The sequence below is a fragment of the Macaca mulatta genome, chromosome X, assembly GCF_049350105.2.
Source record: "Macaca mulatta isolate MMU2019108-1 chromosome X, T2T-MMU8v2.0, whole genome shotgun sequence".
NCBI classification, from domain to species: Eukaryota; Metazoa; Chordata; class Mammalia; order Primates; family Cercopithecidae; genus Macaca; species Macaca mulatta.
The window spans coordinates 19,337,198-19,353,844 of NC_133426.1; the positions used below are offsets into that span (position 1 = coordinate 19,337,198).

General features: G+C 44.1%; 1 protein-coding gene across 17 annotated transcripts in view; it reads right to left on the reverse strand.

The window, feature by feature from the left end:
• Positions 1–16,647, reverse strand: part of SH3KBP1 (SH3 domain containing kinase binding protein 1) — a 361,405-nt gene that overhangs the window by 75,329 nt on the left and 269,429 nt on the right. For all 17 annotated transcript variants that reach the window (XM_077989618.1, XM_015127045.3, XM_015127044.3 and 14 more), the window contains one exon: positions 4,035–4,142. In XM_077989618.1, coding sequence (XP_077845744.1) covers positions 4,035–4,142 — 108 coding nt within the window. The remainder of the gene's footprint in view (positions 1–4,034; positions 4,143–16,647) is intronic.

A 16,647-nucleotide genomic window follows, 5' to 3' on the forward strand; every position in this document is an offset into this window, starting at 1 on the left:
AACTCCTGGGCTCAAGCGATCCTCCCACCTTGGCCTCCTAAAGCGCTGGGATTACAGGCACGAACCACCACACCCGGCCACTTTCTTAAATAACACTATCTTTCGAAGTACCTATTCTAATTTTGTTCTTTTGTTAATGACAGTGAGCAGTTGTTTCTGCTGTTTTTGAGAGTCTAAGTTCCCCGTTAGCCTTCTGTAACAATGACACAGCACACACATTGCTTCATTAGAGCTCTCAGAATATTTAATCTTTCTGTTCTGGTATTCAATTTTACTGTCAAGGCCCAAAATAAACAGACAGCCATTGAATCTAGGTTCTCTTATAAATAGCTTACATAATTGCTCTAAAATATGCACCAAGAGATCAACAGATGCTCTTCTGGAATATCTTGAGGAAAAACCCCAAAGCATTTGTTACCCTGGTGAGGGAGAATCCACTAAGCACTCTCCGAAAGAAAGATGGCCAGGAATTCCAAAAGGCCTTGTAGTAACTACCTGAATTCACACCCTAGCAGAAAATATGTCAGCCTCATCAGAATGCTCTGGTGATGCCTACGGAGTCAAGAGGCCTGCTGTTGAATAAATGCCATTTGCTTCTGTCTACCCTAATCATCACAGATCGTCCTCTTTTCTGGGTGAATGACTGTAACCCCAGTCACTGGCAAGACAAGATGACATCTACTGAAACCAGTGGCAGAATGTTTCAGACTCTGTCATTCACATAGTGCCTTCATGTTAATGATTCTAATCATCTTTACACTCTCAACTCAGCAAATGACAGCCCTAGCTCCAGTCACATTGTCACCAACTCACCAATACTCTGGGTGCAGCAATAAAGGCTGGTATAACAACCAACGTGAAGATGGTTGGCTGGTTTTTATAGACCAGAGGAGATGGAAAAGGATGTTATACTTTGAATTTTCTAGAAGTTAAATGCTACGTCATACAATCACTTTTCAGCTATAGGTATTACTTTGTCTAACAGGTATGACTATTGGGTTTTCTGCTTCATAGGGACAAGGTTAAAAGACCTATCAAAGAAATGGTGGCTGCTTGTCGGGGATTGGAGAGATGCCCATGGGGCCCCAGAGAGCATGCATGTCCCAAAGAGCATGCCATGCCCAGTCCACTCATCACTGACAACTTCACTCTCCCGGTGGAAGTGCTTCCCTTAATAGCTTATGTAACACAGAGCTTCTAGAAAAGTACACTATGGAGTAGCTCTCACTTGAGTGAATGTACTGCCCCCCCACCGCAAAACATGACTGGGAATTAGAAGGCATGCTTTACCCATTTGTTAAAAGAATGATCTAGATTTTACCCTAGTCTTCAAAACCCTACAGCCCATCACCACAAAAATGATAACGATGTGAGGTAATGCATATGGTAATTAGCTAGATTCAGTCATTCCACAATGTATATATACTTCAAAGCATCATGTTGTACACATTAAACACAATTTTATCTGTCAATTAAAAAAATATACTGCTTCAATCAGAACCAATAAGGTGGCAAATGTCTAGTAGGATGGTATGCTTGCTAAGATTCCTTGGTCGAAGGGAGAGGAGTCACCATGAAGGTCTTGGCGCCCAAGTGCTTCAGGATGTGCCTAGCTTTTACCAGCCTCACAAAGATAGGGGAGAAGCGGGGTACAGGCAGACTGGACAGCCCCCTGGCCTCCACTCACTTGGAGAGGCCTATATCAGGTGTCCTTTCAGAAGGGTCTGGCAGGTCTCCATGGCCCTAAACGCCAGACCTAACTGCTTAACTCTAAGCTCACAAGGACAGTACCCATGAGCATGCTTCACTTTCAATCAACCAGCACAGTGGCCAGACCAGAGAAAGGACTCAATAAATACTGAATGAGTGAATGAAAATAAAACATTTGCCAGGCAGTAGATCCAGAAAAAAAAAAAAAAAAGACAAATAAATAACAAAGATTATGCCATTCTGTGCTCACATGTCTCTACCAATACATTTTCTAAGTTGTTAGATTTATTTTTAATGGCTATTTATCAAGGTTTTTAGATGCATTTGGATTCCCAGGGAAGCTCGCCAAGATACCAAGATAACTGTGTTGATTTGATCAGCTGGAGCAAAAAGAACCAGAGTCAGCCTTCTATCATTACTTCACAGTTTTAGCTAGAGCCTTCCTACCCTCGTGGTAAACAGCAATTATAAAGACTGGAACAGTTAATCTGTGTGAGGCATTTACCAACTACTAGGCACCATGTTTAAGAATTTATGTGCATCATCCCAGTAAATCTTCTCTCAACACGTTGACAAGGTAGGTACAATTATTCTCATGATTTTATGGATGAGAATGCAGAGGCTTGGAAACATTCAGTGACTCGGGTTTGGCTACAGAACAAGTAAGTGACAGAGCCAGGATTCAAACCCAGATCTATCTGATGCCACAGCCTAGGGTCACAACCACTGTACTCTTTGTAATGTTTGCCATCTTCATTCCTGCGTCCTACTATTTCAAAACATTTCCTATGCAGTCACTACTAAGTGTTTAGTATCTTTTCTTCTCAGTGACTGATTTTGTCAAATGAAAATCCTCTATTGCTACAGTCATCAATAAAAACATTTCAAGTGATTTTGCTTGGTGAAAATTTTCCTTATTGAATGATGAGCTCTTCTCTGTTGTGTGAATTTATTTCCCTCCTAAAATATGGGGGATGGGGGAGGAAACCAGAAGGTGGGTTGTCATCACTTAGAGAGATACCTGCTTCTATACCAGTGATTCCTATACTGTAATATGCAAACAAATCATCAGAGAACACTGTTAAAATGCATATTCTGATGCACCAGGTCTGGGGTGGGGTCTGCGCATTTCTAACAAGCTCTCAGGTGATGCTGCTGTTGCTGGCCCATGGATCTCACTTTAAGTATCAAGAATCTAGGAAACATTAGGCAACAGAATCTAGATTCTCTAGAACCCGAACTCAGACTCCAAGAGAGAATAACAGGTGTGGAAAAGAACATCCTTCACCTAAACAATACAGGAAAGAAAGCAATCAAAAAGCTTACAAAGTGTGGCTAACTTAGCCTTTAAACCAACCTAATGGTCTATGGGCCATAATCTTGGCAGGTGCCAACACCATCTAGCTTCTTAAACAATTACATCCATTCATCAAAGCAGCACAAATTCCATTAAATGCTACTTTAGTATCCTTGGCAATGAAGCCACAAGCACTGTAGCTATCCTTCCCACACCTCAGCCCTACTGGAATGGTGCCATGGCAAGATCAGGCTCAGCACCGTCCAGTAACAGAGTCCCCATGGGCATGAAGTGGGTGGAGGCTGGGAAAGGTGGGCAGAGGCCATGCAAAAGCCTGGGCAAAGAACCCTGAATATGGGATTGCTGCCCCCTTATACTGGAAAGTGCTTCTAACTTCCCAACATTTCTTATTACATCGTCAGCAGGGAAACAATACACCTGGAGTGAGGCAAACAGAGATGGAGTGGCTGATTTAAACAGTGGCATGGTCAAATGGGCTCCCACAACAAAAGAGAAACGGTGGATGAGAGCTGCGTATATACTCATATACGGATATGTGTGGGTGTACTCACACATGTACACATATAGTGTAGAAAGATTAACAGGCCTCACCCTGCATCCTCAGCCTTACAATGTGCTTTTCAGCCACTTCCACAACACCGGCTACTTTCCCACCCCCAAGGACCATGGTATGTGGGATGCTGCTGGCAGTCCACTTATCAAAAAGAGCACCTAAGGTTCTCACAGTTTATTTGGGTGCTGAATGTGCCAGTGCTGCAACGAGTGCTTTACACGCACTATCTTGTTTATGTATGCAACAACCCCAGAGTAGAGATCGCTGTTGCCAGCTAACAGATGCATCCTATGATGAAACTTGTTACAGAGTATACGGCAGCCGAGGGCTCAGAATCTGGGCCTGTTGAATGTTCAAATGTCAGTGCTCTTCAACATTACACCAAACTTCCCCCATCCCAAGTCCCAACATGGGAGCCACAACTCCGCTGAAATCAAAGCCAGGGATACTTACATTCCCTTCCTTTTCAAAGTCCGATGGAAGTAACTTCACGAAGTTATCTGGGAACACGCCTCGTCTGCCATTCAGCTCTCCTTCCCACCAGCCTACGTCGATGCAGTCCTAGAGAACAGGAGAACACAGAGTGAGAGATGGGGGAAAGCAGCCTCCAGAGGGGTCTAACACCCCTTTTCAAGAGAACAGAGGCCCTTTCCTGGAGGTCCGTGTTAATGAGACAATGGTTACCAAGTCAGCATAAACCCCAAAGTCAGAGGGGAAAACAAAAGCTTAAGTCCTCTTAGCATTGCCGGCCGGAACTCAAAACCCAGTGCTGCTTTTAGATGCAATGAATCAATAAGGTCTTCTTTTTTCTTTCTTTCTTTTTTTTTGAGACAGGGTCTCACTCTGTCGCCCAGGCTGGAGTGCAGTGGTGCAGTCTCAGCTCCCTGCAACCTCCGCCTCCCAGGTTCAAGCGATTCCTCCATCTCAGCCTCTCAGCAGCTGGGATTACAGGCGCGTGTCACAATGCCTGGCTAATTTTTGTATTTTTTGGTAGAGACAGGGTTTAACCATGTTGGCCAGGCTGGTCCTGAACTCCTGACCTCAGGTGATCCGCCCACCTCGGCCTCCCAAAGTGCTGAGATTATAGGCATGGGCCACTGCACCCAGCCTTTCTTTTTTAAGGATGGGAGAATACGTGTTTTCTTCATTTTAATTTTACTGAAATAAAAGTATTTCATTAACTGCAAATATGGCTTAGAAAATATCACATGCACAAATGTCCTCTGTGATTAGTCTGCCACAAAGCTTGTCAAAATTTAAAAAAGGCTTTGTGACAGTCAGCCAACCAGAAGAAAAATCATACTTTACACAAGCTCATTAATGCACTGCTCTCCTTCACCTTCTCCTTTGGATGTTGATGGCGCACAGTTGCCATCGTGAAAATCACTTCCTCCACCTTATAGGACACAATGTTGGCATCTTAAATGAATGAATAATGCTCTTCATTCTTCCAGAGTGAACTTGCTTCCCTTTGGATAATCTCTATTTTGTTCATTCATTCATCAAACAGTTATCAAGCATCTACTTTGTGCTGGACACTGAGCTAGGTGCTAGAGAAAGGACAATGGGCAAAAATGGCAAGAGCCTGGCCTTTTTCATGAGCCTAATGGCCTCGTGGTTCTCCTGGGCACACAACCTCATGCCACAAAACCACTTCTAGTCTTTCCCATTTTCAACTAGTTGGAAGTCCCATTTGCTGGAGTTTTATCATATGTCTCACATTTGTCCTCTGAGTCCAATTCTACTTCTACCACCGGATCCAGGACTCACCCAGCCTACTGTAAACCTCCTCACTTGGGCAATGCTTCCTGCCTAGTATATGTATAATATACACACCACTGTCAAATATGAAATTCCTTGAATAAAATCCCTATAATCAGTAAATCTCCATCCCACTTCAGGCATCCTGACCCTGCACCTGCTTTTTGTCCTATAGCAGACTTCCAAGTTGTGATCAACAACTTCCAGCTAAAGCCCAAAATGAGCAAAGGCTTTCCAAAATACAAACAAAAAACCCCGCTGGTAACACAGAAGGAAAGCAAGAAGGTGATAGAGAAAGGGAGGAGATCATGTTCAGGGCCCATGGAGAGCCCATGGTCTCCATGACACCAGTGGGATTAGAAAAGGGCTCAAGCACCAGATGTGCGGCTGGTTCAAGGCCTTGCTGCAGGGCCCTGGGAGAGCCATGGCTTGTATGGCTCATTTGTACCTTGTTAGATCATACATTCCAGCAAGGTGAGGGAACACATCTGATTTTTCACCATTATACCCCTAGCCATGTACACAATGCCGCATATAATAAGTATTTGTAGAATCAATGCAGACTCTTTCTAGCCCTGAGAGTTCTGCAATCTCCTGCAGTCCAATACTTGAATTACTGTAGAACAGGATGGCCTCTATCTGCCTAAACTCATAGGGATTCTCTATAAGTTAGCATAAGGCCCACCTCAGATGGGAAGTAACTCATCATCACCTTCCACTGTCCCAGTGGTATGTTACAAAGATAAGCTGACCCCTTAGAAGAGAGTGCAGATTTCGGAAACCAGTCCTTAGTTACAGACCATAAATTCTAGCCCCAACCAACAACAAAAAAACAAAGACCCTTGAAGCATCAAGTTCAGATTTACCCAGAACAAAACAAGAGTCCAAAAGTCTTTCAACATGAAAAGATGCTTATCTTTCTGGAAAAATGACAGTGAGAAGTCTAAGTAGATAGTCTGGTCCTGCCCATGTCACATCACCCCCTGAAAACTAGCATCAGTCTCCAAAGAAGGGACTTGTGAACAGGAGTAGTGGCAGGATTTGGTGGCTCCTGAGGTTCTTCTGACCCTAGGATGTTACAAACATCATCAATGATACCAGAAAAACTTACGAAGGGAGCTGGGAGTAGAATTTCTTTGACCCTAATTCTTGGAATTAGGTTTCTTCAAAACTCAACTTGAAACTCACCTTTAAGAAACTGACTATGATGAATGCCTTTTCTCTAATGCTCAGTACAGTGTTAATTTGCACTTAATGATACTCAACTCAACAAACATCTATTAAATGCAAAATATATTTAAGCTCTGTGAGCATCAAACCTTAAACATACAGATATAGAGAACATGATCTCTAACCCCAGGGAGCTTAGAGATGTATGGGAAAGACAGACATACAATATTATGCAAGGTCCTTTGGGTAACAGGTATCAAATAAGTGCTCTAGTACCAAAAGAGGAGAGAACCATTAACAGTTTTTGCAATAATCTGAAATCTTTTCATGTGTGAATGGTTTGCTTAGGTGAGGACTGGTCTTCCTTTCACATTCATTTCAGGTCATCTGATACAGAACTATGCCCACAAAAAGCATTCAAAAAAACTATCTTTTTTTTTTTTTTTTTTTTTTGTGGGGAGACAGAGTCACACTCTCATTATCTAGGCTGCAATGCAGTGGCATGATCTCGGCTCACTGCTTGACTTCTTGGGGTTCAAGCAATCCTCCCACCTCAGCCTCCTGAGTAGCTGAGACTACAGGCACATGCCACCACGCCTGGCTAATTTTCCATATTTTTAGTAGAGATGGGGTTTCATCATGTTGCCCAGGCTGGTCTTGAACTCCTGGGCTCAAGGGATCCATTTGCCTCAGCCTCCCAAAGTGCTGGTATTACAGATGTGAGCTACCACACCTGGCCTCAAACTTTCTAAACAGTGTAAATCCATGCTTCATCTTAGTCTTACGCAAATAATAACCCAAGAACCTTTTTTGCTTCACATGTGAGAAAAACAATACAGAAAATGTTAATAAGCAAAAGCCCATCCAGAATAACTTTTTTGTTGTTGTTGCTGTTGGGTTTTTTTTGGTTTGTTTGTTTGTTTGTTTGTTTGTTTGTTTTGAGATGGAGTCTCACTCTGTCGCCCAGGCTGGAGCGCAGTGGCGTGATCTCGGCTCACCGCAACCTCCGCTTCCCTGGTTCAAGCAATTCTCCTGCCTCAGCCTCCCAAGTAGCTAGGATTACAGGCATATACTGCCACACCCAGCTAATTTTTATATTTTTAGTAGAGACAGGGTTTCACCATGTTGGCCAGGCTGGTCTCGAACTCCTGGCCTCAGGTGATTCGCCACCTCGGCCTCCCAAAGTGCTGGGATTATAGGCGTGAGCCACCGAGCCCCGCCCAGAATAAATTTGGAACCCATACACTTCTGCGGGAGAAAACGGTATATAATGACATTGTATGTCTCATATTTCCCCTTGGTGATGACTGGCTTGGATGACCCATCTACATTCTGCTTCTTAAGGAAAACACTAACAATGCTACTCATTGCATAATTCAAAGAAGAGAAGGAAAGCATGAAGGGAGAACACAATATGTCTAATTGTTCTGATTGGTACAAGAATAAACACAAAGCCCATGGATGAGATAAGCACAGTCAAAAGAGAAAACTGCCAGTGTAATTTAGTGCTACCAGCAGAAGCAAAAAAAAAAAAAAAAAAAAAAAAAAAAAAAAAAAAAAAAAAAAAACAACAAACAACAAAAACAAACAAACAAAAAAAACCAAGAAAAAATGCCAAAAAAAGGAGTCTGCTATAGGACAGAAAGTAGGCACAGGGTCAGGATGCCTGGAGTGGGATAGAGATTTACAGAGAAGCAAGGCATTTTTTTTTCCCCCAGCAATACAAGCTAATTTAAGGGAAATAGGAATAATTTTGACAGCAAAATGAGAAGTGAAAATAAGTTCCTCTTCAACAAACCAGACAAAAGAACTAACCTTTTGATGGCAGAGATGGAGAGACTTGTATGAGGGCTATGTTTTCAGAAGTATAAAATAGCAGCAAATTCTATTTATTTATTTGTTTGAGACAGAGTCTGCCTCTGTTGCCCAGGCTGGAGTGCAATGACATGATCTCAGCTCACTGCAACCTCTGTCTCCCAGATTCAAGCGATTCTCCTGCATCAGGCTCCCCAAGTAGCTGGGATTACAGGCGCCTGCCACCACGCCTGGCTAATTTTTTTGTATTTTTAGTAGAGACGAGGTTTTTTGTTTTGTTTTGTTTTGTTTTGTTTTGTTTTGTTTTGAGGCGGAGTCTCGCTCTGTCGCCCAGGCTGGAGCGCAGTGGCCGGATCTCAGCTCACTGCAAGCTCCGCCTCCCGGGTTCCCGCCATTCTCCTGCCTCAGCCTCCCGAGTAGCTGGGACTACAGGCGCCCGCCACCTCGCCCGGCTAGTTTTTTTTGGTATTTTTTTAGTAGAGACGGGGTTTCACCGTGTTAGGATGGTCTCGATCTCCTGGCCTCGTGATCCGCCCGTCTCGGCCTCCCAAAGTGCTGGGATTACAGGCTTGAGCCACCGCGCCCGGCCCGAGACGAGGTTTCATCAACAGGGTTTCACCATGTTGGCCAGGCTGGTCTTGAACTCCAGAACTCAGGTGATCGGCCCACCTCCGCCTCCCGAAGTGCTGGAATTACAGGCGTGAGCCACAGCACCTGGCTTCAATTTATTTATTGAGAATCTAAAATGGCTCTCAAACCTGGCTGCACATTTAGAATCACCTGGGAATTAAAAAAAGTGCCAATGGCTGGGCTAGACTCCTAAAATGTGCAGGATAGGAGAGGAATCCAGGGGAGAAAAGAAAACCATCATGTCCTTGTGGGGCTCCCAAGCTCAGTCTAGTGGGAGAGGCAGACACAGTGAATCAGAATGGCACAGAAACACTGGCAGAAGTGCTAGGCTGAATTTATAAACAAGTGGGACCAAGACAAGCTGGGCAGCCAGGAAGCAGAGAACAAGGGCAAGAACTGAGGTAATGAGAAAGGTCAAGGGCAGACTTGCTGAGCGTAAAGGAAGAGAAGAGGGAGAGAGGCAAGTTGTGCTCACGGAAGAGAATATACAGGAATTAGAGCTTGGAACAAAGTCCGCCCCTCCAACATCTACTGAACAGTGATATGAGGCGTGAGGCAAGACAGCACCCACTGAGTGACAGGGGCAGAAAGGAGGGGCAGGTGATCAACCACTTGTGAGACCTGACTGCCATCAGGGTGGAAGTGGATGTCCCCAAGGAAGACGGTAGGAGTTGAGTGAAGGCAGGATAGTGAGGCAATAGCTGACCACTGAGGAGAGAGGTAATGTGGCCCAAGTACTATAATTTGTTTCCAAATCCGGGGTGCCCTTAATAAATTACACCAGGACCCCAGGCATAACTCAGACGACAGTCACCTTCATGGAGTTTTAGACTCTAATACGAATGAGAAAGGGCATTGTAGGCAGGTGAGGGGATGAACTCTGAATGAGGTGGGAGGTAGAAATGAGAAAAGGAGCAGCATGTAGATGAAGCTTCCAGAAAGCTGCTGTTTAAACATAAGCTCTATTAGCATGAACTCAGGGGAAAGTCGACCTAAACCCTTAGCAAGAATATGGAAAGAAATCATATTGCTGGCCGGGCGCGGTGGCTCAAGCCTGTAATCCCAGCACTTTGGGAGGCCGAGACGGGCGGATCACGAGGTCAGGAGATCGAGACCATCCTGGCTGACACGGTGAAACCCCATCTCTACTAAAAATACAAAAACTTAGCCGGGCGAGGTGGCAGGCGCCTGTAGTCCCAGCTACTAGGGAGGCTGAGGCAGGAGAATGGCGTGAACCCGGGAGGCGGAGCTTGCAGTGAGCTGAGATCCGGCCACTGCACTCCAGCCTGGGTGACAGAGCGAGACTCCGTCTCAAAAAAAAAAAAAAAAGAAATCATATTGCTGACATGTCATTTTTACTCTTTCAAACTCAAGTCCTTAAAATGGCCAAAATGGTTTCTCTCTGCCTCAACAGCAGGGAGATATTAGGGTAACATATACTTTTCCCTATAAAATGCAAATGATGTTTTTCCTTCTAAGGAACGAATGAATAGAGCATTAGGTGTTCTGTAGTCCAGCCTCTATGTTCTGCTCCATCTCAAGTTATCTACTCTCTCCTAGCACACTGCTTATAACAGGGAACTCACTTTGTCACAAGGGAGCCACTCCTTATTTTGCCTGACATGTTCAAGTGGAACTCAGAGAGAGGTGGAACAAAGCAAGCATGGGCCATGTGACATTTAAGCTGTTCACTAGTGACGAAAGCTCCCTGGATCTCGGTTTCTTGACACATGTGAAAATCTTTGCAAAGTATAAAGAGTGACACAAGAGCTGGTTGTTGTTATTGTCATCATTGTGATTATATGGCCTGGTCTGAATCCCTGAGGGATAATGTGACCAGGAGAGCTGCTTAATTACACTAATGTGCATTTGTCACGTGACCCAGCACCATCCTCGAGTGCCAAGGAGCCACTCCTAGTCCTTGCTGCCTCGGGTGAAACCCCCTGGCAGCAGCTCACACACTTGGAGGGGGGCCAAGGGGAGGGATGCCAAGGCCCCGGGGTGTGTCTGAGGAAGGAGGCCTTGCCCAGACTTCAGTATCGGGCCTCAGTCTGTTCAATCTTGCCAGCATGGCCCCGTGTAACCTGGCCGAAGCACTCTACACAGCTGACAGCAACTCTCTGACATACAAGCTGTGGGCACAGAGAGGGCCACGTGAGACCTGGTGGGTCTACCTCTAGTCTAGGCACTTTAAATCTGTACAAAAGACAAACTTGCCACCTAGCTTGTACATTGGTTAACAGAATGAGCTACAATCTCATCTTGGGCTGTTTTGTCAAGAGTACAAAGCCATATACTAGATGAGTGGCTCTCACACCTGGCTGCACATTTAGAATCACCTGGGAATTTAAAAGAAAATGGTGATGCCTGGGCCAGACTCCATACCCATTAAATCACAGTTTGGGGGTGGGGAATGGGCACAGGAAATCCGTGCTTTTACGATGGCCCTAGGTTTTTCCAGTGTGTAGACTGAGAATCAGTGATTTAAGATGGGCGCTTCTCACGCTTTAATGTGCATGCTTCTCACTTAGGGATCTTATAAAAATGCCAATTCAGATTCAGTAGGTCTGGGGCAAGTCTGAGATTCTGCATTTCTAAGAGGTTCCCAGGTGATGCCAATGCTGCTACTCCGTGGACCATACTTTGAGTCACAAGGTTCCTGAAAACAAAAAGCTCCTTGAAAAGGAGGATTCTTATCTTCGCACCTTTGTCTCCATCTAATTCCTGCCATAGTGCCCAGAACATATCAATTCTGAATAAATGTTGACTGAATAGATGAACAGCCCAATCTTCCTCCAGACTGTTGTTCCACTTCTCTCCATTTTCAAACATCAGAAGTGAGGTCAAACTGAACAAGGGGGAAGCAGGTATAGAATTACTACACAAAGGAAGTTTCATCTATATGATCAGGCTTTACCTGCTGATCTGTTCTGAATTTATTATTTATTCAAAATTGTGGCAAAAACTTTAAAATTACCCCAAAAAGGTAGGCCACATTTTCTCAGGCACTGTAAGTGTCTTCTTTGAGTTCAAACGGGAACATGCAGCTTAGAAACAGACATTTCAAACCAAAAACTGAAAACATGAAAATGGGTTCACCACTTGATGCAAACGAAAAAGAAATGTATTCTGCTCAGTCACTTCTGGTGGTCAGCTGCCCCCAGGCTCCCCAGTCCCAATTTCCCAGAAGTTATCCAGCATGGCTGTTCTTCATGACCTTCTCTGATGACTGATATATCATTTGAGGAGAAACTGAGTGTTGGACGATTTGGATGAGGCTGTTAAGTGAGCCTCAGCATGCCCCCAGGGGGCCTCACACCCTCAGCATCCACCAGCAGTATGGAAACAGACATTTAATATGTGCTAATGAACGCCTTCTGCATGGAGCTTGGGGGTGGGGGCTATTGAGCGAAAGTTCCATGGAAGCCGGAGCCCAGCAGCACTCATCTCTGCCTCTGCTTGTTAACACCTCCCCAAGAGATGCAATTATTCTGCATGGCTGGGATTTCTGCTCAGAATTTTCTACATCCCCATAAATCAGTTACTAAAGGAGGCTCAGTCACATATCATGGTTTATAAGGTAACAGGAAAAATCGAGGACTACACTGACTACTATTCAGTGTCAGAAGCAATGCCTGGCAGAACACAATTAAAGAGAGAAGCCTGAGGAGACAGTTGTAAGGACAAGCTCACTCAAGAAAACACTACATTCCAAATGCCAACATCACAGGATAGTCATTCACTCTTTTTTTTTTTTTTTTTTTTTTTTTTTTTTTTTTTTGAGACAGGGCCTCACTGTGTTGCCCAGGCTAGAGTGCAGTGGCACGATCATGGCTCACTGCAGCCTTAACCTCTCAGGCTCAAGCAATCCTTCCACTCAGTCTCTCAAGTAGCCAAGACTACAGGCACACGCCACCATGCATGGCTGATTTTTAAATTTTTTGTAGAGATGGGGTCTTACCATGTTGCCCAGGCTAGTCGCAAATTCCTAAACTCAAGTGATCTGCCCAACTCAGCCCTCCAAAGTGCTGAGATTACAGGTGTGAGCCACAACGCCTGACTGGCAGTCACTCACTCTTTTGTAATACAATGAAGTCATGACCCAGAGTTGAACTACTTACAAAAAATTAGCAGGCAACAACCTACAGGCTTTGCTATACCAACTTTTGCTTTTTTTGTTTTACATAATGTATAACTAGTAACAAAAAATTGGGTGGATAACACACAAAAAAACAGTAAACACATTTCTTCTTGGGCATGCCAATATTAACTGAAGCAGGTATCAATGCCTGAAAACAGTACTCAGAAACACCCCAATGTCTTCTCCAAGCCACCTCATATTTTCCTGCTTCTTCATAGATCTAGTCATTTGTGATTATATTATCTCAATGACTGTGCATGCTATGTTGTTGAAAGACTGGATTTTGTTGTCTTCCCTGCAAGAGTGTTGAGTTCTGCTATGGTAGGCAAGTTACTTGCAGGTCAGCTTGACCGGTCAAGGCTTGATTTTTAGGCTTTGTTACAATGGGTCTAGGGTAGTGCTGTTCCTGTGGCCAGCTTTTCTGGGTTCTCAACTGGATGCCAGAAGTGTTTAGCACCTCGTGTTTTTCTACTCTGCTTAGCTAGAACTCTAACATCTCCCATTACTGGTGGGATATCCACTCAGCTCACAGCCCCTCCAAGTTCTTATTTTCTGCCAGGCCTAGTGGAGTCTTGCCCTACTGATGCCTGGCTTAGTATTTGGCCAAAGCATCTAGATCTATACATTTCTGACACTCTTTCCTTGTGTAGCTCATTCTTTTGCAGTTCCCTGCCCTGAAAATTTGAGCCACCCCAGCAGTCCTGAATTACAACTTGTTTCCTCTATCCAATAAATGAGTTTGCTGCTCTTTGTTTGGGCTCCACTGCCCTGTGCTGCAATTTAGAAAGTGCCTCTAGGTAAAAAGCCAGGGTTGATGTAAAACTCACTTTTATGCTTCCCTTGTCTCCAGGATCACATCCTTGTGATATGCATTGTCCAATGCCTAAAAACAGCCACTTCGTATGTTTTGGCCAATGTTAGAGTTGTCTATGGCAGGAAGAAAAGTCTAATTACCCTTTACTCCATCGTAGCTGCAACCCCAAGTTGTATACTCCCTCAAAAAGATTGTTTCTTTAATTAGACTGGACTTTTTCATTCTAGATATAATAGAACTTTCAGCTCTATCTTTAAAAGTCTGAGCTATTTCAAGGTCTAATTCCCAAAAGAAGTCCTAGAGAAAGAATGTGTGAAATGAAGATACATACAAGGGTTTTTAATTATCCTGGAGTTTCCTTTGCCAGTCATATGTTCCTTTCTCTAACAAGGAAGGTGAAGTATTCCCTAAGGTAAAGTAGAGCCACTGTTGAACATCTTTATATAGAAGGATAAATACATGCAGTAAGTTAGTGCCACCTAGCTTTTTTCGGATAATGGCACACACATAAAATAGTAGTATTTTTATGACATACTGCTGGAGGCCAAAGGTTGTTGAAGACCATCAGCCCAGAGGGGTGATTCCAGCCACCTAAGGCCCTTCCCATCCACCCAGGAGAGCTGAAGAAATCACTCCCCTACCCTCATAGCACATAGATTAGGAAATGCTACAGAAGTAACCTTTGAGTTCAGATGTCATTAAGAAATGAAAAAAAAAAAAAAAAAAAAAAACAAAAAACCTTAAATCAAATCTCAGTCCCCAGTAAGAGAACAGGACTTCCACAGGCATTCAATATCACAAAGGCAGGGATCAGGAAGGCCCGTGGGGATTTTCATAGAAGATAACCAAGGGCAGAGGCCCTAAAGGCCTCTGTGTGCACAGTCTGTTTTCCTCTTAGAAAAAGATGTTTCTAGGGCCGGGCGCGGTGGCTCATGTCTGAAATTCAAGCGCTTTGGGAGGCCAAGGCGGGTGGATCACGAGGTCAGGAGTTCAGGACCAGCCTGACCAACATGGTGAAACCCCGCCTCTACTAAAAATACAAAAATTAGCTGGGCGTGGTGGCACACATATGCAATCCCAGCTACTCAGGAGCCTGAGGTAGGAGAATCGCTTGAACCCAGGAGATGGAGGTTGCAGTGAGCCGAGATCGTGCCACTGTACTCCAGCCTGGGTGACAGAGCAAGACTCCGTTTCAAAAAAAAAAAAAGAAAAAGAAAAAAATGTGTCTATCTGGAGCCTCTTCAGAGAACAGCACCCAACAGATGCTGCCATGTTGGCCCAACTCCAGGGTGACCATTCATATTTGGTACTTCCTAGAGTTGTGGAACATGGGTATATAGTTTGTACACAAAAAATATATCAGAATTATTTATTGATTTCATAATTTCCTTTGCAACATATGCAAGCTTAAGTCTTCTAAAAAATGTTTATGCTTTAGCCTTTTTTCTAATTGTGGAATGAAGGAACTTCTATTCCCATAAGTCCACTTCAAGGGTCAGTAATTGGCTGGGCACAGTGGTTCACGCCTGTAATCCCAGCACTTTGGGAGGCTGAGGTGGGCGGATCACTTGAGTCTAGGAGTTTGAGACCAACCTGGACAACATAGCAAAACCCCATTTCTACAAAAAATTAGCCAGATGTGGTGGTATGCCTGTAGTCCCACATACTTGGGAGGCTGAGGTGGGAGAATCACCTGAGCCCAGAAGGTCAAGGCTGCAGTGAGCTGTGATCACACCACCACACTCCAGCCTGGGTGACAAGAGTGAGACCCTGTCTTAAAAAAAAAAAAAAAAAAAAAAATCGGGCAGGAGCAGTGGCTCATGCCTGTAATCCCAGCACTTTGGGAGGCCAAGGAGGGCAGATCACCTGAGGTCAGGAGTTTGAGACCAGCCTGGCCAACATGGCAAAACCCCATCTCTACTAAAAATACAAAAATTAGCTGGATGTGGTGGCAGGTACCTGTAATCCCAGCTACTCGGGAGGCTGAGGCAGGAGAATTGCTTGAACCCAGGAGGCAGAGGTTGCAGTGAGCTGAGATCGTGCTACTGCACTCCAGCCTGGGCAACAGAGCCAGACTCTGTCTCAAAACAACAACAACAACAAAACAAAACAAAACAAATCCAAAAAACAAAAAAACACAGTAATCATGTGAAAAGGAGATCCTTATATAGACAGGACCTTCCCAATGTCCTCGTAAGATGGCTTTAAGTTATTCCAAGAGATGTTAACTATATATAAGGGCAGGTGAACAAGTCATACACAAAATACAAATTATTAAGGTAGTACTTTCACATTTTTTTCCTGTTCATTTAAATATAATCAAGTATGTGGTTGGGTGCAGTGGCTCATACCTGAAATCCCAACACTTTGGGAGGCCAAGGCAGGCGGATCACTTGAGCTCAGGAGTTTGAGACTAGCCTGGCCAACAGAGTGAAACCCCATCTCCACTAAAAATATAAAAATTAGCCGGGTGTAGTGGCACATGCCTGTAATCCCAGCTACTTGAAAAGCTGAGGCACAAGAATCACATGAACCCAGGAGGCAGAAGTTGCAGTGAACCGAGATGGTGCCACTGTACTCTAGCCTGGGCGACAGAGTGAGACTTCATCTCAAGGAAAAATAATAATAATAATAAATAAAATTAAAAATAAATAAATAAATAAAATCAAGAATGTAAACTTATATAACAACATTTTCACAGAAACTTCTCATTTTGTGGGAAAGTTGCTAGGGAC